Source organism: Papio anubis, chromosome 14, assembly GCF_008728515.1.
Source record: "Papio anubis isolate 15944 chromosome 14, Panubis1.0, whole genome shotgun sequence".
Lineage (NCBI taxonomy): Eukaryota > Metazoa > Chordata > Mammalia > Primates > Cercopithecidae > Papio > Papio anubis.
Genome location: NC_044989.1, coordinates 73324748 through 73350170, shown reverse-complemented (window position 1 = coordinate 73350170; position 25423 = coordinate 73324748). Strand labels below are relative to the sequence as shown.

The window sequence follows — 25423 nt, the reverse complement described above, 5'->3', positions numbered from 1 at the left end:
GCCATTTCTCTCCCCTTGGAGAGAGGTGGTTTCAGGGCTATGCTGTGCCCCTGGTCTAGAACAGCAATCGTGTGGGAGATCTCAGTTTCTATTTATATGTGGAGATGTTAGGAAAGACAGTGAGCCCAGGAGCATGTGTGCTGGCATCGGAATCGATTGGGGACTGGTAATTAATTTGCTTAGACCTTAATTAATTCTCCGGTTCTTTCTTATTTGTGGACTGTCACGCCTAATTGTGTTCAGGAGCTCAAGCTCGGAGCAGGCCCTCTGTTAATTGACGTATGGTTGCTGCGAGGTGAAGTTAATGGTTTGGGAAGCTGGGCAAACAGTGTAATTAAAGGTCAGTAGAAGAGGCATTGGAAAAATACACACCCCCAGGTCCAGCCACCAGTCTCTGTGAGCAGAGTCCGTTCCAGGGGTTGCCGGCCCCACAGGCTTCTTGATGGGCCTTGGGGGAGGGGTACCGGGAGCAGTTACCAGCAGGAAGGAGGGCCAGGTCCCGGGTCCCAGAGGGGCAGTGGCCAGGGGAATAGACACATCTTATTGACAGTAATGGGTGGGGCAGGAGCTTTAGGGAGGTGGAGACTGAGGTGTTGTCTCAGCAAGCACATCTATAAAGCTGACCCTCTAGACTCCGGGTAGGTGTGGGCATGGGGAGGGCAGGAAGCCCTGAAGGTCACTCCAGGCTGCCTGGCTACATCCACTCGAAGCAGGGAACAGGCAGTGATTGTATCATGTGCTCATCAAGACCCCCAGCTAGGCCCTGAGCTCCCAATGAGGGAGGCCCGAGCCTCGGCATCAGCCAGCTGCTCCTTCCAAGGAGAACAAGCTTCCTGCAGGCACCGGAAATGCCAGCCTCAGCAGCTCCTTGCTGAGAAATGACTTCTTCCTGTGCCGTCCCCAGCAGTCTCTTATGTTAAATGTCAGAATGTATTTTATTGCCATGAAAAGATCTCTGTGTTCACCGGTGAATCTGTCACCCAGAGTGTCCTGGCACTGTTTGGGAGAAGGTCTTCTGTTCATTCATGGGTGTGGCAAACCTGCTCCCCGATGTCCGCGCCCCCTTTCTCCCCAAGGCCACACGGGTGTTTGTGTCATCGAACCCCTCTTCTCTCCACTGCTCCCTCTTTGTGCTCAGTCCACCCTGCTTTCTCCGTCTAGGAGGTGGCTATGGCAGTGCTGCCCAAGTCTGGAGGGCCTACCCCCAGGTCAGAGCTCAGCTCCCCAGGCCTCATCCCCTGTAAGCAGGAGGCACCTGTGGCAGCTTTGTCCTGGGCCCTGTGACATCAAGGTCCCTCCATCAAGGTCAATGGTGCTTCATGTGGCATCCACGCCCTTCAGGCACCTCTGGATGCCAGGAGTCCCTTCTTTGACCTGCCCTGCTCTTGCCTCTCCTGTGCCCCACTGCAGCCCTGGAGAATCCTGCCATCCTCCTCTCCTCCCTCTTGCTGAGCCCTGGGCCTTTGCATGTGGCCCTGATGTCTGGATACCTGCTCTTCCCACTACCTCAAGCCATTCTCTGCCCTCCGTCGACTGCCAGGCCTTTGTGAGTTGGCTCAAACACCATCTCCTCTGGAAGCCCTCACTGGGAATCCCAGCCAGGGTTAGACGGCAGCTACCCGTGTGTGCCGATGTCTATCTGGGGACTGCCCATGTTGTTTCCAAGCCTGCCTCCCCCATTAGACAGTGAGTGCCCCAAGACAGGGACTGGATCTCATCCACCACCACCCTCAGCCCTCTCGGTGCCTGGCACACAGTCGGTGCTCAATGTGGGTTTATTCAATGATCAAACGAGTGCTTTGGCACAAAAGGTTTGAGATGAGGCTCTCGCAGCAGAACCTCACCTTGATGACAGTGGTGGCCAGATTCTGTAGCTACCTGGATATTTATTCTGGACATTTTCCACTTTTTAAAGTTGGTTTTGAGTGCTCTGTTTTCTTATATACATTTTTACCATCACTGTGGTCCACTCTTAGTCAGCCGGCCTAGGGCGAATGACCAATGAGCTCACCCCTTTCCAGATCATCCTGGGCAGATTATCCAACCTTTCCAGGCCATGGTGGCCCCATCTATAAAACGGGATACTAGTATCTCTAAGCAAAGTTTTCATGGGGATTAAACATGTCAATTTCCCAGTGTAGCATGAGCACCTCTTAAATGTTGATCCTCTTCCAGCTCCACTCTGTTCCTCCTGCCCCAATCAGGGGTGGCACATTCCTGCCATCAGGGAACTTGTTCTTTGGGGGTAAGAGGTGGTTAGATGTTCAAATGGCACAAAAAAACCACAAAAGTTCCGGTGATAAGGGCAATAAAGTTTTATAGAGGATGAAACCCATTCGATAATCTCTCTCAATCACCTTCCATCACCTCTGCGATTTTAGGAATTTAATATGAACTGAATTATGTAGGGAAAGGGTGTTTGTTGAAAAAAGGGGCGGGATAATTAAATCATGTTATCAAGGGAATATGTGGGCGTGGTGGTGTGGATTTTGAGGAGCCGTGGAAGGCTGGGCTGGGCTGGGTGCTGGAATCGGTGGCAGCCTCAGAACTGGCATGGGCCCCTGGTGTGTGTCAGGCCCCAAGAGGACACAGGCAGTGGGTCCAAGGCAGCCAGAGGGAAGTGTCTAGTGTCCCAGGGCTCTGTTTTCAGTTTCATTCCCTTCAGTTATTTTGACTGCCTTGGATGGAGGAGGCCTGTGGCTCACATTCAAGAAACAGGGACACCAACCTGGCAGGGATTGTGAATTCATGGGCAAGAGCACCAGGATCTAAAAAGATCTGTCGAGGTGGGCCGATGAGATCTCACAAGGTTTGATGTAAGTCTTGCTGTTCAAAAAACGTAGGTGCACAAGTGATAGGGTGCCAAGACCTGACTTGGCTGAAGTTCTCAAGACAGAGACCCAGGGGTCTCGTGGGCCGTGTGCTCAGAATGGGTCCCTGGTGTGGCATGTGCCTCTGATGATGCTCACTCAGATTTCAGCTGCATTACTAAAGATAGAACACCAAGAACAAAGGAGTCTGTTTAATTCTGGCTGTACACGTCAAGAGTAGCTCTGATAAGTGGTAACGCCACAAGAGTGACAGGATCTTCTGAAAAAACTGAGAGCCTGTTATTGAAATGAACTGCCTGACCCCTGGATTTGAGGAAAGTGTCTGATCAGCAGACAGGCCTCAGAAGCTGTGAGGGGCACTTGCATGTGACCAAGGCACCTGTTTCCAAGCAGCTTGCTCGGGAGCTGGCATACAGTAGGTGCTCCATAAGTGCTTGTTGCGTAAATGGCCTTCCAGTTCCAGGGTTTTATAATTCCTGAAATCCAGAAGGTAGAGACGCCCAGAGGCAGAGAAAGTGGGGAAGTGTAATGCGGAGGGAGGGAGGGGCTATGCAGGAGGGGAATGCAGAAGGGAGCAGGGGGCCTGGCTAGGCTGGGCTGGCCTGCTGGGGAACAGAGGAGGGCATGTTGGCGCTATGAGTGTTAGCTCGGGGTTTGAGCTTTATCTTTGGTTGACGGGGAACCATTGAAGAATCTCAAGCTAAGAGGCAGCTGTGATAAAAAGGGGCTTTTTTTTAAAAGATGGATGTGTTAGCAGGAATCATATTAAGAGATTCCAAACTTCCGAGTCAGCCTGCACCTAGACTTACAGGCTGATTTTTCAGTCCAGAAATTCCCGGTCCTGAGTCGGTGACACCTCAATATGGGTTGTGAAACTCTCCCCAAATTCTCAAGCTACTTAAAATTTGTGCTGCTTACTTAACACTGCCTCTCAGATGGAATAATGGGGATTTTTGTGAAATCGAGCAAATATGAGGGCATGCATCCTTATTTGATAATCATCACTGTCTTAAAGGCAGAGGGGTTGTGTTCTGCTGTGATTCGAGTGTGAGGGAGAGAGTATGTGTGAGTGTGTAAAAGTGGTAATATGCCTACATGTATATTTTCAATGCATAAACCTTCCCCGGGCAGGGACGTGAGAACCTGGCTACAATGGTTGCCTCTGGGGAGGGGGTGAAGCTTAGGGTTGGGAAGGAGATTTACTTTTTATTATTTCCCCTTTTACACCATTTGAATCATTGTGTTGCCCACAACGGTGGAAGGAAGGAAGACGGGGAGGGAGGAGAGAAGAGAGAAGAGGGGAGGGGAGGCCAGCGTTACCTCCCACTTCTTGCAGATGAGGAAGTAGAATCTGGAAGTACTTAGTCCAGCATCAGTCTTGAGCCAAAATAGCAACTGAAGTTTCATGCTTGCTACTAGAGTGCTCGTTTGTTTGTTTGTTTTAATGCAAATGGCTCTATTTCTTTCTGATAATACATAATAGAATAAGCAATCCTACTTCTCTCTCCAGAGTCATTTAGTGTATATCCCTCCAAATTCAAGTTAACATCTAAAAGCATATGAATCTCTGCCCATTATATCTATATATAGTGTAAATATGTTTATATAAATGTAATTTAATACAAATGGGTTCATATATATATATACACTATTCTGTAAACTGCTTTTTAACCTCACAGTCAATTTTAGATGTCTTTCCATGGCAGTCATAAAATTCTAACTTCTCCTTAGTGGCCACAATACTTTGTTCCATGGCTATTTTCTATTTATTTATTTATTTATTTATTATTTATTTATTTATTTATAGACAGAGTCTTGCTCTGTCACCCAGACTGGAGTTCAGTGGCATGATCTCGGCTCACTGCAACCTCTGCCTCCTGGGAGGCAGATTCTTCTGTTTTGGCCTCCTGAGTAGCTAGGATTATGGGTGATTTTTGTATTGGGGGTAAGAGGTGATTAGATGTTCAAATTTTTGTATTTTTAGTAGAGATGGGGTTTCACCATGTTGGCCAGGCTGGTCTTGAACTCCTGACCTCAGGTGATCCACCCGCCTCAGCCTCTCAAAGTGCTGGGATTACAGGCATGAGCCAGTGCACTCGGCCTGTTTTTTTAATTATGAAATTTTTCTATTAACATAGAAAATTGAAGAAATAGAGAAAGAGAACGTTAGATACACTCAAAACCCTCCGCCTTCTTGATTCTGGTTTCTTTCTGTCCCCACAGAAGGCACCGACCTGGAGTTAGTGTATGCTTACCATTTAGGTTTTATATTTTAGCATATGTGCATGTATCATAAGCCATCAATTGTATTGTTCATGAATTTTTTTAACTGTACTATACTGTACATATCCTTTTGAAACTTGCCTTTCGTTGTGGTTTTGAAATGTATTTATGTTAATACATATACATTCATTTCAGCTGCCATAGGCATTTGTACTCTGTGGCCATCCACAGGTGATTAATTGGGGACATTTAAGTTGTTTCCAGTCTCTCATTATTATACAGTCCTGCTCTAAACAACCTTGTGCTCTAAACAGCTCATGTGCACATGAGTAAGAGTTTCTCCTGGGCAAAAGTTTTCAAACCTTCCTCTGTATTATAATCACCTGGGGAATTAAAACAAAACAGATCTGGACCCTGCCTCAGCTTTGGTTTCACTTGTGCAGCCGGTGCTGGGAATCTCCAGGCTAGGGTGTGTAGCCAGACATGGAATGGACACATTAGAGGGTATGCATGTTTCTAGCTTTATTAAATATTGCCAGATGGGCATACGGGCATTTACTCAGCCTGCAGGGTATGAATTTTTGTTTCCCTACATCCTCTTCAATATTTGATATTATCGATCTCTTAAAATTTGTGTACATCTGGGCTGGACGTGGTGGCTCACACCTGTAATCCCAGCACTTTGAGAGGTTGAAGCGGGTGGATCACCTGAGGTCAGGAGTTCAAGACCAGCTTAGCCAACATGGTGAATACCCATCTCTACTAAAAATACAAAAATTAGCTGGGCATGGTGGTGGGTACCTGTAATTGCAGCTACTTGGGATACTGAGGCAGGAGAATCGCTTGAACCCGGGAGGCAGAGGTTGCGGTGAGCCAAGATTGTGCTAATGCACTCGAGCCCGGGTGACACAGTGAGACTACATCTGAAAAAAAGAATAAAATTTGTTCATCTGAACTGGTTTATTTCTCATTTTAATTTGCATTTTTCCAGTTCCCAGTATGGTTGGGAAACTTTTCTTAACTTTATTGGACGTTTGGGTTTCCAAATAGAAGAGAGAGCAAGAGGATATCCTTATTTCATACCATCCACAAATTCAAGATAGATTAAACGCCTAAATGTGAAAAGTAAATTAAAACCTTTGGAAGAAAATATAGATGAACACTGGAGTATGGGTAGAGTTTCTTTTTCCTTTTTTTTTTTTTTTGAAGCAGAGTCTCTCTCTGTTGCCCAGGCTGGAGTGCAGTGGTGCAATCTTGGCTCACTGCAGTCTCCGCCTCCTGGTTCAAGCCTCCTGAGTAGCTGTGACTACAGATATGCGCTACCACACCCGACTAATTTTTGTGTTTTTAGTAGAGATGGGGTTTCTCCATGTTGGGCAGGCTGGTCTCGAACTCCTGACCTCAAGTGATCCACTCACATCGGCCTCCCAAAGTGCTGGGATTACAGGCGTGAGGCACGTGCCCTGCCTAGAGTTTCTTAACAACACAAAATGTATCTACCAGGAAGAATTCTTTATCTGACTACGTATTAAACTATATGACAGAAGACACCATGTTGTGAGAAAAACAAGTCACAGGCTGGGAATAGCTATTTGTAAACCCTTTAACCAATGAGGTTTAGCCTCCAAAACCTATGAGGAACTCCTGCAGATTTTTTTCCCTCACATCTAGAAACCTAACCTTGATTATTAGTAAGATTGGGTTCATGTTTTTTAGTTTTTCAGTCTTTTATGAATTGCCTACTCATATATTTTTCTATGATTTTGATCACCATATATTTTTCTTAATAATTGTTAAAGCTCTTATACATCGTATGGATTTTTTGGCTGAAATTAGCACCAACAGTTTGTGTTGAGGGTTTAAATAATAAGGGAGTCTATTACTTTACAAAGGGCGAGTGTCAGGTGGGGCATCCAGGGTGCTTCCCCCAGTGCTGCTCTGCTGGCCTCCCGGTGGGCTTCATCTCAGGCTTGTGGAAGACGGTGGCAGCAGCTCCAAGCATCACATCTGGACCCAGTGTCCAGAGGACAAGAGGCTCTGCCTGCCTCCCACCCCTTCTTAGATGGGAGGAGACCTTCCCCAGAAGTCCCCAGCAGACATTCCTGGTTGTCTGAAATCGGGTCACATGCCTCTTCCTCGATCAGTCACTGCCTGTGGGAAGATTATTACTATTAGTTTGGACTAATCTCTGGGGGGTAGAATAGCTCTTAGGAGTCAGTCACTATGACCCTCCATAACTTAAGATTAGTAGCCCTTTGTTTATCATATGTAATAAATATCACTTCCCAGGTCCCCATTTCTTATAGTATAGTTTCTAAATCAATCTTGAATGCTGCGTTTCTAAGATGCCTGAGTTATAAGAGGTATTAACATAATAGCCTCTTAGAAGAGAAGAGAACTATAGTTAGTGTCCATTGGAAGGAATAAGCAAGCATTCACTTACACATTCAATACAAGTCACTTTCTTTAGTACCACAGAGTTGGAGTCTAAGCCTCCTTCACATTTTCTTGTTCTTTTTTGGGCATTGGTTTTTAAACACAGCATCGTGGCCACCACTGCTTTTTGTAGTCCTGTTTCTAATCTCGACTCCTTTAGCCCGTTTAAGATGAATGGTATAATTTCAAAGCATATAAAAGAATATTGGGAATTTTTGTTTGCATTTCTGATTTGGTTATACTTGTGTCTCATATTTGTTCGTTACTTGAAGAAAAAATATTCCTGAAATTAATCAGCTTCTTTAGGAAGCCGACATGTCGTAGGTACCTAAGTGTGGACCCATGACTAGGTTACGTCAATCCCTGCTGGCTTTAAAATTTGTGTGATCTTCAAGAAGTTTGGCAGGTTTTTTTTTTCTTTCTTTCTTTTTTTTTACTTTTTGGGTAAATGAAACATGATTATATTCTCACTGTAAAAATTTAAATATTATAGAAAAATTCTGGTGTAAAAAGTGGAAGTCTTTCAACAACCCCTGATTCTCAAATTGAATTCCTTTCCCCAAGCAGACCACTCTGTGAGCTGTGAACCTTCCAAAACATCACCTGTGGATTTCTGCACACATGTATGTGCATATGCCAATTACAGGGCTTTACATACAGTAAATCATCATGTGCATAGTCAGTAGCTTTTTTCACATGACAGTTTGTTTTGGAGATCTTCCCATGTGAGTTCCCTAATGGTGGACATTTAGGTTGTTTCTAATTATTTGCTCTTACAAACAGTGCTATAATTAACATCCTTGTAAATGTCTCTTTGTGCATATGGGCAAGCATTTCTTTAGGGTAGCTATCTATGGTTTGGCAATTTCTACTGTCTTTAATTGCATTGCCTGGTATCTGGCAGACGATCTTCTGCATGTACAATAACTTTTCATGTCCGTGCTCCATTATAGTGTAAGTTTTAGAAAGATGTTTTAGGCAACAATTAGGAATCTAAGTTTAAGTTCAAATTCTGTATGGATTGCTGTGGTCAGCTGAGGTGACACTTGAATGAATGGGTACCTCTACACATGGCTGAATTCACACACGTACAGGCAATTGTGTTGAGTAGCAGGTAAGGTTCCCTTCTCTGCCGACTTTCATTGTAAGGCACATCATGGTTTTTAAAACATTAAAATATGGGAAAGTGCATTGTAGAATTGAGGAGTTATGTAGTTTATTTTCCCCAAATCAGTAGCCCATTGCTACTGATAGTCCTTTCCCTGTGAGTTGATAGAATTGCTTTACCACCAATTAATTTCCCCGACAGATGGGTGTGTTACAGGACTAGTGCACTGCATTGATCTGCTTGTCTATTCCTGCCCTAGTTCAGGGGGCAGGCTCCCCTGTGATCTTTTGGAGAACTTTCTTGCACATTTGTCTTTCTGTCTACTGCTCTTTCTTCCTCCCCACACTGCCCCTTTTACACTGGGTGCTTCATTAGCTTTTCACAATCTGCATGATTTTGCATCGCAATGGGTCGGATGTGAGAACATCTGCAGCAGGCAAGAGCAAATTCTCTTCAGGACTTAACACTGAGCTTGCCATCATCAAGAAGCAGTGTCTTTCTCTCTCCTTCTCTTTCTCTCTCTTATTCCTTGACATCTCCTACATTGCTGCTCAAACATCAGTTATGCCTGAGTCTTGAATGGTGTCAATCTGAGTTGAAAATGTGCCAGCTTCCTTAACATCATCACTAACAGGCTGCTTAATGAACCTGCTGATACCATCAATAGTAGATCTTGCTGTTGTGTTGGAGAGGAGACCCGTGCCCCAGGGTTGTGCGTGCTCTCGTTCTCTCTCTGTCTCTGTTTTTTCTTTTTTCTCTCTCTCTTTCTCTCTCTGTCTCTCTCTCTATCATTTGCTTAGGCTCTCAGTGTCCCTGTCACAGGAGCTGGACTTGCCAGGAGTGGGATGGGAAGGATCAGGGACAGTTTGAAAAGGATATGGCAGAATTCAAAGTTCGGGATGAGCTTATGGAAATGAAATCACTATAACAGGCTGGCATTCCCATTGCTTAAGGGCATGGATGGCTGGTAGCCTGTGCATACGGTAGGTGCTCAATAAAGGCCAACCAATGCACACAGTCAACAGAAGAGATTGTAGGTCATGTGCCATCTATGTAGGCTGTAAGAATTGCCTGTTTCAAGGGAGGAGCCTGGGGGAGTACCATCATTCTGAGATGACTTTTAGGGTTTTCTCTGTCTTTTTTCCATCCAGGCAGCTTCAGAAGTGTCCTGGAGGGGCTGGATGAGGGGAAGGAGGCTGGGTTTTCACTTCCTTTCATGCTTCATCTTTCATCTCAGTGGTTTTATGTTTGAACCAAAGCTGTCCTGCTCGCCCCATGTTTAATGTTTGGAGATTACAAGGAGGGAGTGAGATGCCATTGTGAGTCAGGGCTGGTCCACCACCACCTCCAGATCCACACTCTCTCTTTTCTTTGTCTCCCCTGTGCATACACACACAAAATCGGGGCTAGAGATGTTTCAGCTGTCCCCAGCTTCCCCTGACTTGGCATGGGCACAGGTGCAGAGGCTGACATTTTGTGTGAGCTCAGCCAGCACCCAGAAATCCTGTGGAGACCTTAAATTCTGCCCCTCCTTTTATGCCAGGAGAAGCCGAGGTGGGGTCGGGGTGGCAATGGCTCAAGTCCCCAGAGTGAGCTGGTAGCTCCCGACCTTAGCAGGATGCTCATCTCCTGGACCACATTCCTGTATCTTTGCCTTTCCGGGAGTGGCGGCGGTGGTGGTATGGTGGACAGCTTCCTCAGAGGGCTGGGATTGATGCCTTTCAGGGCAGAAAACCACACTATCCTCTCCATGGTTTTCTCAGGTCTCCTGGGAACCGAGAGCCTGGCAGCCCCAAGGGCATGGGGGATGCATAGCCTCCCTAAGGCCACTAGAGGGCGTGCCACTAACACAGAGGCCAGGTGGCTGCTTCCCAAGGCTACCCTGGGGGACCCTTCTGGGCCCTGAGCCCTGGGCTCCTGGGGCTGAGGGGGGAGAGATATGGAGCCAGAATTGGAACCCAAGCCCGATGGCCCCAAACCCAGGCTCCCAACCCCTCCTGGTCATGCCCTGCTAACCAGATCTCCTTTACCTTGGATTCAGCTTCCTAATTCTGTCTGTCGCTGCCTATGGTGAAAACGAGGGTTTCTGAATGTCAGCAATGTTGACATATTTGGGGGCCAGATGATCCTTTGGTGAGGGGACTGTCCTGTGCCTTGTGGGATGTTTAGCAGCACCCCTGGCCTCTCTCCACTCAGATGCCTGCAGCAACCCCCGACCCCTAGATCTCAGTCACTGAAAATGCCCCCAGACATGGCCAAATGCCCCACAAAACCGCCCCTGGCAGACAGCGGCTCTTTAGGGCAGGTGAGCATGCCTGTTGTGGGGCAGGAGAGCCCGGGACGCAGAGGGACTGCCCATGGTTCCCACTGCGCTGAGTGTCGGTGGTAGCAGAAGAGATACTCGAAGATGGCGTGTGTGCTCTAAATACATTTTAGAACTGTATTTGGTCTCCTGCTTTTCTTCTCCAAAGACTGCAGAGCCTCTCGGTCTTCCCCTGTTTATTCCACCTCCCCATTTTAACAAAACAGGCGACTGAGGCCCCCGGGGTCTCAAGCCACACGTCACCCACAGAACCCTGTGCCCCAGCTGTGAGCACCCTGGACCGCTTGTTGGCTCAGGCCCCAGGAGCATCTGTGGTCTCCCTCCCACTCCGCCTGCCCACTAGGCCCCACCACCCTCCAGCTCCCCAAACCCTGGTGCCCCCCCCACTGGAGGGAGGGGGAAGCAGCAGGTGTTGATGCTAATCAGCGTTCACAGCCCAGAACTGCAGTCGCTCCCAGGCTCACACACTCCCCAAAATTAAACACTCATTATACAAAATTAATTGACATTAATTAGCAAAAATTAAAACTTTAAACACAGCAAGGCGCTTTGGGGGGAGGAGTGAAGCAGGCAGACTCTGCATTTGTCACCCCCCACTCCCCACCTGCCCACCCCTCCCAGGTCCCCCCACTTCCATCCTGAAGCAGGGCTGGGAGAGTTCAGGCGGGGTCAATACCCACACTGCACCGGGCCACGGGGCCTGGCCCGTCGTGTGAGTTCCAGACTGGGGGAGCAGAGAGAGGATCCCTGAGCTCGTCTGGTGGCCCCAGACTTCACCAACCAGTGCTTCACTAAGGAGCTGGGAACCCTCCCCTCAGCCCAGGTCCCCAAGATCTCAGATGGTGGAGGGGCCTAGCCAAAGGCAGGAACTCAACCATAGGAAGCAAGAATGGAGAAGGTCTGCCTTTAACTCAGCCCGCCGCGCCCCCCCCAACCCTCCTGTCCCGCTGGGTATTCAGAGGCAGAGGCACTGTAGCCTTTCTGCTCTGTCCCACTCTGCTGTGTGACCTCAGATAAGTCACTCTTCTCTGAGCCTCAGTGTTCCATCCATATGATGAGGGGGTGGTGCTGGGTGAACACTGAGGTTTCTGCCTCTCTGGCACCTGCTGTCAGGGAGGCAAATTTCTGAGAACTTGATTCACTCAGAGACTGGAGGGGCTGGATGTGAGACAGGCAGTTCAAGAGGATGGGGCAGCCCAAGGGCCCCAGTGATGGTGGAACATCAGCCTCTCGGGGTCAGGGGGGATGCAACTTCAGGCCAGAGAGCCCTCCTAGATGGACACCCACTTTGCCTGCCTAGACAGTCTGCCCTGGAGGGGAGGATAGCAATCCCTCGGTAAGTGGCCGCTTTCTGAGGCAGAACGGGTGTCCTCCCTAATACCTGTTCTTTTCTACTTCTGCTTACCAGGTTCCCAAGGTCCCCCAGATCCCTCAGCAGGCTGATAGGCAGGTGGACAACAGAACCACCCCTTCCCCAAGCTTTGCCCATGCATTTGAACACAGAGCCCCATGGCTTGGGGAGGGAGGAGCGCAGTGACCTCCCTCCAGGTGGAATGCCATCTTCCTCCTCATCCTGCTCTCTGCATCCCCTCTCTCTGCAGCCAGTGCCAATATCTGCAACGTGGTCCTGATGCGGTATGGGGAGCTGGAGGAAGGGATTGATGTCCTGGACAGCGATGGCAACCTCGTGGGCTCCTCCAAGATCGCAGCCAGACACGTGGGTCTGGGGGCTTGCAGGGTTGGGGAGGCCAGCAACAGGGAGGGGAGTGGTTTTCCCTTAGCGTGTGTCTTCCACAGGCTTCTATCCGGAGTACGCTTGTTTTGGCCTCTTGATGTCTCTTCTCACCCTGCCGCCACCTCCAATCTGCATGAGTCTGGGCCTCTGGCCTCCTGCCTGTTCCCCTGGACATGGCCTTGCTGCCGTGAAAAGTCCCCGTCTCTTGTTGCAGCCCCTCAGGACCCAGCTTCTAGCTTGTCTCACCCAGAGGAGGTGTTAATTGGTGAGGGCAGAGGAGACTCCCTCAGAGCTCTCTTCCCCCTCCCTCTGCCCAGGGCCCTGCCTCCCAGGCCTTCACATCCTCTTGAGTAAGCCAAGGAAAGCTTGGGAGGCCAGTGGTTTGTGGTTCTGGGTTAATAGGCACTTCTGCAGGTGAGAGCTCACCTGGGAGTGAGTGCCGTGCGTGAGGTCGAGGGATTTGAGGCTTGCAGAGGTTTGGAGGATATTTTGTTACAAGACCTTCTTTCACCCCTGGTTTCATAGGCTCAGCCACTCTAGCAATTGCAGTTTAAAAAATGAAAACACGGGCTGGTCACGGTAGCTCACGTCTGTAATTCTAGCACTTTGTGAGGCCATAGTGGGTGGATCGCCTGAGGTCAGGAGTTCGAGACCACCCTGGCCAACATGGCAAAACCCTGTCTCTGCTAAAAATGCAAAAATTAGCCGGGCGTGGTGGCGGGCACCTATAATCTCAGCTACTCAGGAGGCACAGGCAGGAGAATTGCTTGAACCCGGAGGGTAGAAGTTGCAGCCGAGATCACGCCACTGCATTCCAGCCTGGGTGAAAGAGTGAAACTCCATCTCAAAGAAAAAAAAAAAGAAAACGCAGTCCATGTGTACATCTCCCTCTGCTTTCCCAGCCTTTGTCCTGATGGTGGTTAGTGGCTCCTCTTGCTGCCCCCTGGGCTCTGGCTTCTGTGCTGGGCATGGGGCAGGGTGGGTGCTAGGGGGGAGCCATGAGGTAGTCGAGCATGCATCCCTGTTCCAGCCACTGTCCTCATGAGCTCCCATGAGGGCCTCAAGCCTTACCCCAGTCATATGGTCTTCTCAATCAGACTTTGGTCTAGGAAGAGCTCTCTCCAAGTCAGTGCCCCTCCAAGGTTTTTAGGGCAAGGGGTTGGGGGTGTCATGCCTACATTGCATCCTCTGCTCCCTGCACTGGCACTGGAGCCTCGTGTCATTCCCATACCTGTTCCGGAGACTGGAGGGGCCTCTCCCAGGCCTTCCTGAGGCTGACCATGAAGAGCCCAGGTTCCATGGGAGAAATGTTCAGCCCTGAGCCCATCATGAGAGTGGATTTAGCCTCAGTTTCCCACCTCTCCCCAACTTCCTATCCCAGCCTTTTTCTTTTTCCCCAACCCCCCTGAGGGAGGACAGCCATGATAACTCCTCTCAGTGTTACACAGCAAGGAAACCCAAGCGGCCTGAGCTCCCTTCAGCCTGGCTTGCTTAGTTCTTTGCTGTCTGGGGAAGGACTCCAGGCATCTGTGGGCTGTGAGCCGCTCCTGGAGCCCCTTCTGAGGACCGGAGCTTGTGGGGTTAAAGGAACTCACCACAGTGGCTGTCGGAGCTCAGAATTGCCACTGAGCTGTGCTGTGGCCAGGGACACTCCTACCCCAGGAATCCCTTGGGAGCCCCTAGAGCAAGGCCCCAGGCAGATCCTCAGGGAAACTCTGCAGATGCCCTACTGAAGCATACCTCCCTTATAGAACCAACCTCTTGTCACTGAGAAAGACTCATCCAGAGCCAAGAGACACAAGATCTTGCAAATCTTTGTCTTTAAGAGATTTAAAAAAAAAAAACAGAAAACAAAAAGGAGGCTGGGTGCTGTGTCTCACACCTGTAATCCCAGCATTTTGGAGGCTGAGGTGGGCGGATGACCTGAGGTCAGGAGTTTGAAACTAGCCTGGCCAACATGGCAAAACCGCATCTCGACTAAAAAATGCAAAAATTAGCTGGGTGTGGTGGAGTGCGCCTGTAATCCCAGCTACTCAGGAGGCTAAGGCTGGAGAATTGCTTGAACCCAGGAGGCGGAGGTTGCAGTGAGCTGAGATCACGCCACTGCACTCCAGCCTGGACAACAGAGCAAGACCCTGTCTCAAAAACAAACAAACAAAAAACACCAACAACAAAAATGGTAAATTCCAGAAGCTCAGTCCTCCTTTGGCTCCATGAGCCCTACTGGCTCAACAGGCCCCAGCTGTGTGTGCCGGCCTTGCTTTTAGAGCTGCTCCCCAGCCCCTATGCACACAGTATGTGAGGCTGTGCCCACCATCCCCAGGGTACTCGACCACCTCCCTGAGCACTGCCCTTTCCTGGGGCTGCCTGGGTGTTCCCCACGTGTGGCAGGTGGTGGGAATCTGCTCTTCTCAAATGTGTGTGGTAAGAAGAACAGTGGAAGCCGGGCACGGTGGCTCACACCTGTAATCTCAGTACTTTGGGATGCTGAGGCAGGCAGATCACCTGAGGTCAGGAGTTTGAGACCAGCCTGGCCAACAAGACGAAACCCCATCCCTTCCCTACTAAAAATACAAAAATTAGCCAGGCTTGGTAGTGTGCACCTGTAATCCCAGCTACTCAGGAGGCTGAGACAGGAGAATCACTTGAACTTGGAAGTGGAGGTTAAAGTGAGCTGAGTTCACACCACTGCACTCCAGCCTGGGAGACAGAGCAAGACTCTGTCTAAAAAAAATAAAGAAAGAAAGAAAAAAGGAAACCAGTGTTTTTTGTTGTGTGGAATGCAGCTTCCTGAGCAATCCCATGAATAATGCCACTCAGACACACGTGTGTTGTGGTGGCACACACCTAGGGTGGGTGTGCTGTCCCATCCCCGGCCGTCAGGCCCCTCTTACCACAGCCTCTGCCTGCCCCTCAGGCCCTGCTGGAGACGGCGCTGACGCGAGTGGTCCTGCCCATGCCCATCCTGGTGCTACCCCCGATCGTCATGTCCATGCTGGAGAAGTGAGTTGGGGCAGCCAGCATGGAGAGGCCACTGTGGGGGAGGAGGAGGAGAAGGAGGGGGAACCAGCTGGCCCAGGCACGGGATGAGGGGGCGGCAGGAAGCCTGCCCCAGTTTGTGTAGAGGGTGGAAGGTGTCTTGCTCCGTCTTGGACTCTCCAGGTAGTGCCACGGAATCACTCTGTGAGAATTCTTGGACTTTCACTATGCAGGACCCTGGGCTAGGTGCCGCAAGGGATACCAGGATGACAGCGCTGGCCCTCCCCTGAGGAGCTGGCAGTTCTGGGGGGTGTGTGCGCACACATATGCTCACATGATCTCAGTGAATAGTGCAGGACCATTTGTGAAGGCAGAGTCTGAGGATTCAGGTAGGAAGACTAGATTCGGGTAGGCATCTGCTGTGGGGCAAATCACCACCTTACTGAGCCTCAGTTTCTCTGCTTGTAAAATACAAATAGTAATAGCCTCCTGCCTCCCTCAGAGGGATGTTCTAAGCACTCATATCTGTCATGACTGTAAAGAAATGAGGGAGCATAATAACAGTAGTGGAGTGATTCTATTAATGAATGAGTGAGTGCGAAACTGAAGGGGCGGACTGGAAGGCTGCCTGGAGAGGGCAGGCCCTGGGAGAAGGCAAGGGGCAGGGGAGGGTCCCCTAGGTGGAGGGAGCCTGGAGGTACAGACCCGTGGCTTGTCAGTTGACAGCGAGGAGACCCTACCCCATGGGGACACCTCAGGACAGCAGCTGGAATTGGGGGCATGTGGTGTAAGGACGGGGATAGGGGATACTCCATCTGGGGTTATGGGGCAAAGGATTCTTCCCTGTTTGGGGACTTTCTTACTCCCACAGTATGAATTATAATAACAAGTGACATTTATTAAGCACTTGTATATCGAAGTCGTCTCTGTCAGGTTTCTGCCCGAATGCCGCCTCCTCAAAGAGGCCTTCCCTGACCACCCCATCAGAAGTCACCATTTCTCACTATTTCCTTTCCCTTGAGTCCTTTATTTTTCTTACAGCCCTTATCCATATCTGAGATTGTTCCTCTAGTTGTGCATTTTCTGTCTGCTCTACTAGAAGGTCATCTCCATGAGGCACGTCCATCTTTTTGTTCACTGCCCTGCCCAGCATCTAGCACAGTTCCTGCCACAGAGTAGATGCTCAGTAAGTGTTTGTTGAAAGGATGAATGAGTGAGTGAATGAATCCTCTCATTTCCCTTCAGGACAGCACAATAAGGTATGTATAATATCCTCATTCTACAGCTGAGGAGAGGAAGGCAAAGACAGGCTATATCATCCACTTACGGTCACGTACTAGGAAATAGCAGAGCCAGTGGTGGCTCAGGAGTGCAGCTGCAAATCTTAGTCTCTTCAAACCACACTGGCTGCCTCTTACATCTTCAGGTCACAACCTACAATCCTGTGTTTGAGCCCTGCCCTGTGTGGAAATGGGAAGAGTAGATTTGGGGTCTGATCTCAGGAAGCCTGTGTGTTTATAAAGGTGATGGGCAAGACCCGTTACCCAGGTCAGCTGCAGGTGAGAGCAGGCAGTGTGTGAACTTGGCCAAGGTGACCTTGAGAAGAGGGAGCACCGTGGGACTGGCAGCAAGGAGGGCTGGTCCCCAGAGAGGGGCTGTGGCCGACCCAGAGAGCAGGATAGAATTTTTGTGGAAGGGCGGGCTTTCTGGGCAGGGTGTAGGCCTGTGGTGTGGACACTAAGGTGTCCAGCCTGGCCATAGTGAAGTGTGCTCATGGGGCCAGCTGAGGAGGGGTCCTGTGTGCCCAGCTGAGATGATCCCTCTCTCACCCTAGAAGAGGGCGGAGGCTCTGGGGGTACCTGAGCATGGGCATAGTATGGTGAGCGCTGGGATTAAGAAAATTCGCGTGGTATGAAAGTTTGCAACAGACAAAAATAAACAGGGCAGGCTCTTTCGTGCCCCTGACTCTCGTATACATAGCCCCTTCGTGAACTGAGGTTGCCCCTGAATACCAGTGACTGCAAGTACATACAGGGAGCCAGCAGGGCAGGTGAGGAAGGTGGTTCTTCTGTCCTTGAGACGACTGAGTCCTGAACCTTGGAATTCTGAAGCAGGTTCAGTGAGCAGCGCTTACTCTGTTACTTGCACCACAAGTCCAGTGAGGTAGAACACTTGCACGAGTCAAGCGAAGCAACTTTATTACTCACAGATAGGCCTCGGGGACAATGGACGCCTACCACTCAAGGCAAGCTGGTGCCCCACGGCTCGAGAAAGCTGCCCAGGGAGGATGGAGTCTCCTCCACCCGCGTACCACATCACACTGCAACTGAGGGAGCCTGGGAGCACTCCACCCTGGGGTTTCCACCCTGGGGACATCAGCTTGCTGTGCTAAAGTGTTGCAGGACATCCTGTTCCAGAAGAGGTGGGAACATGAGCCCAGGCTGTCCCAGACAAGCCCTCCTTATCTCAAGATGTTGCATTCCCAACACATCCTACAGCTATCCTGAGAACTACAAGAAGGCGGGGGTGGGGTGTGAAGCTGGGTCAGCCATGCTCATCCAGGGACCTGTCCTTCTGCAAGAATTTGGGGGAAAACATGCTCTGCGATGCCTTCCCAGTTGGCAGAGATGTTTGCAGAAAGTGGAATGATGGTTAGTGTCCCATTAACTTGGGGACTTAAACTTGGCTTTGGGAGTCATGGTGAAACAGGAAAAGTTCCCTTGTCCCCCTCAAAGGGAGTGTGATGGGGGTGTGGCTCACTTCTTCAGGGCCCTGCTGCTCAAACCTCTAGGGGAGCATACAGACGATGGGGAGGCTGTGGGGCTCCGACCCCACCGCAGTGTCTAGGGGTGAATGTACAGCTGAAGCCCCAGTATCGTGAGGACAGAGGGCTTTCTGTATCCCGGGGTTTCTTGCCTTGGTGTACTGAAAGAATTGGGTCACACGTGGGCTTGGAGATTGAGTGCAAGGTTTCATTGAGTGGAAGTAGCTCTCAGCAGACTGGGGAGCCAGAAGGGAGATTGGTTTTCCCCTGGAGTCGGGCTGCTTGGTGGCCCAGGCTGTCCTCTGACTGCCCCAGCCAAACTCCGCGTCGTTCTGCCAGTTGGTGGCCTGCCAGCATCTGTCCGTGTGCCCTTCTGCCAGCATGCTCCCCTCGATGTCTTGCTGTCCAGCCGCTTGTGTGTTCCTCCACTGATGTGCTCCTCTGGATGTCCAGCTTTAGGCACAGGATCAGGGGGTGTGGCAGGCCAGGGTGGTCTTGGGAAATGCAATATTTGGGCAGGAAAACAAAAATGCCTGTCCTCAGTTAGGTCCGTGGGCACAGGCCTGGGGGTGGAGCCCTAGCCAGAGACCACGCCCTTCCCTTTGCCGCTTCCTATCCATGGGAAGTGGGGTGATTATTCTGGGTCTGAACCTGCCCAGCCTGGGACCTCCCTAGTGTCTGGGGTGCCACATACTCTCACATTTCAGCCTCCAAAGGAGCCCCTCTGATAAGATGATAAGAGGTCAGAGTTTGGTGCTCCTGGCAGCCTCATGTTTCATTGATCCTTCCCTGGAGTTCCTTGGAGGGTCCCTGGGGAAAACAAAAGTTCAGCCCAGGGTCCCCCAAGAAGATGAAGATGAATTAAGACCCAGTGTGTGACCTTGGAGGCTTGCCAATCTCACATGTACTCTGGAAGTGCAGGGACTGTGTGATAGGAGAGACAGAGCAATGTGGCAGAGTGAGCTGAGGCTCTGGTAGGAAAACAAAATCTAGGTTCCTGCTCCACCTCTTTCTGCCAGTCTGATGTGGTTGTGGAGCCTCCCTCAGCCTCAGTTTCCCACCTGGAAAATGAGGACACTGCCCCTTCATCACCTTGTTTGTTGGGGCTTTGCATTTTGCACCATCCAGCAGCTCTTCGGCTCTTTGCAGGAAGAGCACCCCGCCTTTGGGTGCAGGGGCACTAGTGCAGGGCTTCCGCTGAGGAGGCTGAAGAGGAAGGCAGCCCCCACCCTTGGGGAGCCCCTGTTGGGTGAGGGAGTCGGGACAGCCAAGGAAAAAAGACAAAAGAACACTTACAAAGCAGCCTATGTGCAAATTAATGGAGTGCAAACTAAAACTGTGCTCCAAGTGCTGAAGGAATGCACAGCAATGGGGGGACAAGCTGTTGTGTGGCGGCCGTGGCTGGGACCTGCCTTGCTTCGCCTCTGGCCTCAGTTGATACTCTGGGAGCCAAGGTCCCTGGGCTTCCTGCTGGGAAGAGAAAGGTGGGAGCTCAGCGTGCTCAGTTGGCCTTGACTCTGAGACGGAAAGGTAAAGAATCTCAAGTCAGAAGCAGAGGAGCTTCCATCCCCAGCCCAGAGCACTGGGCTGCCTCTGGGGAGTGCAGTACACTGGGTGCCATCCCTCCCTCTCCACCACCCTCCAGCTCCCCTGAGTGCTCCAGGGGTTCACACTTGACACCCTTCCTGCAGCACCAACCATGCTGAGGAGGAAGCTAGGCCCAGGGCTGGGATCGCAGGTTCCTGTGCTGGATCAGGAGGGCTCTAGCTGGGTCAGCCCCAGCCCAGCCTCCCTGGCACTGGAATGAAGGGCCAGCAGAGGCACCAGGCTGAGTCTGAGTTGGCTCCGGGTCCAGGCCACAGCCCTGAGTCCGCTCCCCCAGCTTCCTTTACTCCCTGGGCTCCGGGTCTTTTCGTTCTCCCAGGCATTCGCACATCTCTCCATCTGCATATCTTAACTCTCCCAGCTGCCTTTCCCATCCCTCCTTGCCATTTTCCTCCCCCCTCCCCTCCCCGTGGCCTGCTGTGTTCGCTCTCTGGCCTGCTCTGGGCTGGGGCTTCTGAGGCTCCTGTTTCAGCCTCAGGCCTACCTCCTTCCTGAGCTGGGAGCCCAGGCCTGGGGCTTCTTGGACCTCTTTCCTACTGAGTACTTCAGCCAGCCACCCTGAGAGGAGCCTTGGTCACAGCCCCACAGGAAGAGGGTCTGTCCAGTGTCCCCACCAGCAGGTCCCGAGGACTGAGCCCATGGCCTGCTGTTCACCTGCCAGCAGGGGAGCTTCTCTCTTTTTCTCACCCTTCACTGCTCTCAGGGCTGTGGGCAGGGACCCTCGGGGCTGTGCTTGCAGGGACTCCACACCCTCTAGTCACTGCCACTGGAACAGGAGGGCAGCCCCATCCTTCCACAGCCTCCTCCAAGCGGGGGCTCCGGGCCCTGTATGAAGCTTGGAGAATAAGACTTGTGTCCCCCGCTCCTCCTCGTCTTGCTTGAGAAGTTCATCTCAGGGCCCTCTCAGCCTTACTCAGGCTAGCATGGAGTAGCATGGACTACCATGGAGTAGAGAGAGAGGATGGAGATGCTGGATGGGCATTGGAGGATCAGAGGGGTTTGAGCTTGATTTAGGCACCTTGGTCCTGCTGGTCAATCCTGTGGAAACTCCCCTTTCCAATAGCTTAATTCAGGCCAAATTTAGCAGCTGGACAAACCTTGCGGTCTGGGCCAGTGGCAATGGCTGGAGGACAGGTGGGCTACGAGGATCCTACCTTCCTGCAGGTAACATGAGCAATAACAACAGCAATAATGACACGTAATTTCTGAGCACTTACTGCGTGCCAGGCCAGGGCTGACCGCTTTGCTAGCATAGGATTTGCAAGTAATGGCATCTTTATTAATACCTGAGCAGGAACATCCAAGGCCAGGGTTTGTCAGAAGTGTGGTCTGGGATCACCACTTTACACTCATGGAGGGTTGATTAAAATGCACATTTCCAGGTCCAGTGCCCACTGAATCAGGCTTTCATGGTTGTAAGCAGCCCTTGGGCATTTGCATTTTTAAGCAGCTGCCCAGCCCATCTGATGCACTTTAACTTTTGAAAACTACTCCCAATTTTGCTGTCTTCTCGGGGCCAGCTGCTGTTGGGATTCTTGTCTCAAGAGGTGAGGGTATATGGGGTTTACTGCCCCCCACATTGGGGCTCTGCCCCTCGGAGGGCCCCTTACCTGCCTGTGGCCACTGTCAGCCCTGCTGGGGGCAGTGGACAAGACCCTGGATTATTTCCACTTCACATCAGGAGCCTGTCACGCGGAGGCTGACAGTTACTGAGGTCAGACTTAGTGCTTGCCCAACACCCGCTGGCAAATAGTCTAGTCATCCCAGGCCTCCCCAGGTGGAATGCTGTGGTCCCCGCTGAAGGGCCTAGTGTATTAAGCACAACAGGAAGCTCCGATGAACACAGTGCAGGCACATTGGCCAGCTGGTATATCCCCACGCTGTCTGGGGAGCCTGGACCCTGGAGGAAGGTTTATCATGCCCCCTCCCATGCCCAGGAAACCAGCTTCGAAGCCAGCCATGGGGAGAGGGTGCCAGCTGTGTTGTGTTGGTGATGAAGCTGGCAAAGGGGACCAGCTGGGTTGACAGCACCCTCGGGGAGTCGGGTCCAGGCAGCAGCTCTGCCAGCCTCCTGCAGACTTGGCCTTGGATGAGTCACTGCCCCTCTGTTGCCCTTGGGTTGAAGTTGCCCTTGGGTTGAAGGTGGCCAGTGCGGTGTCTTCTGTTCTCACACATAGAGGAGGATCACCCCCTCCTGGCTGGTGCGTGCCCATATTTATGTGCTTTGTCGTCTCCCCTGAACTTGGCACCTACTCTGGTTTCTTTGCTGTTTAATTATGTACTGCCCTCGAGAGCAATCTTACCTTCCTATGTGTCTCCCCAGGAACAGGGGCCGACAGCCTCTTCTAGTGGCTCTCCCACATAGGGCCTTCTTGGCACGGGGCTGGGTGCATGGTGGGTGGGTGCCCCAAAAGTGCTCATTCGTGACCTGAGTAGTTGAGGTTTCAGCCAGCAGTGTCCTTCAAGGCAGGGCCTTGGGATGGGGTACCCATCGGGAAAGGCCCCAAAGACAGAACTCCGCTATATCTGTTTAGCTGCACACTGGCACTGCCCCAGAACCATGCTTCCTGGGCCCAGAGACACAGTGGGACCCAGCATGGTGGCTGGCAGCCAGCCCACCCCACCTTCGGGTCTCATGGGGCTCCCTCCTCTCTCCCCCACAGGACGTCTCTCCTGCAGGCACGCCCCCGGCTGCTCCTCCCTGTGCAAAGCCTCGTGTGCCTGGCAGCCTTCGGCCTGGCCCTGCCACTGGCCATCAGCCTCTTCCCACAGATGTCAGAGGTCAGTGGGGAGGGGCTCAAGGGCAGGGCAGGGGGTGCTGTTTGGTGATTTCTGAACAAATACTCATACCGTGCTGACTCCTTAGCACTGTGCTAGGCGCTGGGGCTGGAACCATAAATGAGGCTGGCCCAGGCTCTGGCCCTCAGAGTGGGGGTCACGCAGTCAACAGGGTGATTAAACAGAGGCCAGGAGATGATGAGCCAGGAGCGTTAGGGTGGGAGAAGCTCCACTGGGTGTGGAAGGAGACAGCAGACCAAACTCAGCCTAGAGGGAAGTGACATTTCACTGGGACTGGGAGTGTGGCTGGAGTTGGCCAGATGAAAAGGGGTGGCGGGGGGAGATGTGAGGTCTGCGGACACCTGGTGTGAAGTTTCTGAGGTAAGGCAGCACATGCCATGTCCAAGAGCTGACCAAAGTCTGCAGCACGACCAGGGAGTGCAGCAAGGTGACGTGGCCCGGGAATGAGGGGCTGGGGCTGGGTGGTGTTGGGAACTTGGAAGCCAGAACAGAGAGGGTGAATATTCTCCTAAGGGCTGTGCAAGGCAGAACACAGATTCCTGATTCTGAGTGACCCCTGTGCTGCCACGTGGGACTGGGTTGGAGCTCTGGAGAAGGAACCATCAGGAGGCTATGGCGGGGATCCAGTGAGCGGTGATGGTGGCTTGGACCAGGCTGTTGGCAATGGGCATGGAGAGAAGTGGGTCCCTAAAGAGGGAGTCAGGAGGCGGCTTCTTCGGGATTCGATGAAGAGCTGTATGTGGTGGGAGGGAACGGGAGCCGGAGGATGTATGCTGACTTTCTGGTTTTGAATGACCAGGCAGATGTAGGTGCTTAACGAGATGAAGCCAGGCAGGGGCAGGTTCAAGGGAGGGCAGCGGGTCAGTTGGATGGACAGGCAGGGTTGAGGAGCCTGTGGGATGTTGGCTGTGGGTCTGGAATGAGGAGAGACGCCTGGGCTGGAGGGATAGAAGTAGAGGCTCCCAGCATGACAACAGTGCTAGAATCGAGGGTGGTGGGTGAGGCCCCCGCTCTGGCGGGGTCCAAGGACACGCAGCCAGGGTGGTGAGGGCAGAGCCGGGCCATGTGTGATCAGGGTGGGTGGGCATCCGCAGGGTCAGACCCTCCCGAGAGGTCACACTTGGTGAGATTACAGAGTATCCATTGGTGTCTCAGGCAACGTAGTCAAACCCTGTCCCCAAAGAAGGGACCCAGGTGACAGGTGAGGGGAAAAAATGAGAAAGCCACAACAAGATGTGGGATCAGGAGGGGCTTTTATTTACGTATCTGTCCTTGTTTAAAAATGGGAGAGACAGGGGCTTGGTCAATGCAGTAGGGAAGGCACCAGGAGAGATGTTGAGGACACTGAGAGGACGATGTTGGGAAAGTCCATGAAGAGGAGGGGGGACCAGAGCACAGACGAGGGGATCAGCCTTGGCATGGGGAGACTCCTCCCCACTTCAGTAGGTGGAAGAGGAGTGGGGTGGGAGGAAGATGCTGCTGGGGGCAGGGTTCGGGGTGGGGAAATTGAAGAAGTTGTTCCAGTGGCTCCTGTGTTCTTGTGACTGAGCAGAGAGGAGAGAGCAGGATGGGGAAGGGGCGGGAGGTCAGAGGTCTGAGGACACAGAGAAGGGGTGAGACATCCAGGGGAGAATGAGAGGTGAGGGAGGCTGAGCAGCACGTGGTCTGGGGGTGCGGCTGGGGCCCGTTCACCAGGAGGTGCTATGGGCCAGTACAGGGAGGGCCACAGATCCTTTCTGCTGGGGTTCTGTCAGGTTGGGGGTGGGGGGCGCTGAGAGATGGGTGACAGCACAGAGGAGCATAGGACTACGGGATCCACACTGGGTTGGAGTGAAGGTGGGAGCTAAGCTGAGGGGGAGGACCCAAGAGGGCCAAGGTGTCTGCACTGAGCTCACAAGAAGGCGGGGGCTGTGGCGCTTCCAAAACTATGATTTCACCACGGACCTGCTTCAGGCAGGGCCCCAAGAGAGGTGGGGGAGAGGTGAGGGTTCCTGGAGACAAGTCAGGGAAGTGAAAACAAGAGGCTGGGGGTGTTGGGGCTGCGAGGGCTGGAGACCCAGGCTCTTAGAGCAGGAGGAGGGGGTGACCCGCCTTAGGCCTCACCGTCCCTGGAAGGCGAGAAATGGGGTGGCTTGCTTCCAGAGCCCCAGAGTTTGAGGAGGAGACTTTGTGGGAGGAGTGGGGCTCCTGTCTTGGGAGCCACCGTTCATGGCACCCCAGGACTAAAGCCAACAGGACCTCATCTCGTGCCCACAGGGCCCAGCCTTGTCATGGGTGCTGGGATGCTCCTTCCCCCACCTCCCCCCCGGGAAAGCTGCAGCCTGGGACTCCAAATGGAGCCATGGGCTCTGGGTTACCTAGGAGCCCTGAAGAGGGAAGGGCGGGTATTTCTCAGTGATCTCTGACATCCCTGTCCCAGCCCAGCACTCTCCGAAGCCATTGCACCTGTCTGTGCAATCAGCCTGAGCCCAGGGTCCTAGACCAGGGCCAGAGTCACCCATGTGCTTGTAGGTACCTCTGCGCTTCTTGCAGCTGTCATAACTCCACCTGCCTGCACAGAGAAGGGACCCGGGCAAAGACAACACATGATGCGGAATCAGAGACCCTCCTAGCTAGAAGG

At 51.9% G+C, this 25423-nt stretch overlaps 1 protein-coding gene across 23 annotated transcripts in view; it reads left to right on the top strand.

Annotated features, from left to right (window-relative positions):
* SFXN5 (sideroflexin 5) overlaps positions 1-25423 on the top strand; it is a 135156-nt gene that overhangs the window by 90170 nt on the left and 19563 nt on the right. For 10 of the 23 annotated variants that reach the window (XM_031655268.1, XM_031655269.1, XM_031655263.1 and 7 more), the window contains 3 exons: positions 12523-12638; positions 15574-15659; positions 22668-22785. In XM_031655268.1, coding sequence (XP_031511128.1) covers positions 12523-12638; positions 15574-15659; positions 22668-22785 — 320 coding nt within the window. Of the gene's footprint in view, positions 1-1410; positions 4665-12522; positions 12639-12718; positions 13304-15573; positions 15660-22667; positions 22786-25423 lie in introns of those variants that run through there. The other 13 variants (XM_031655267.1, XM_017947633.3, XM_021924974.2 and 10 more) reach the window with 6 other exon arrangements.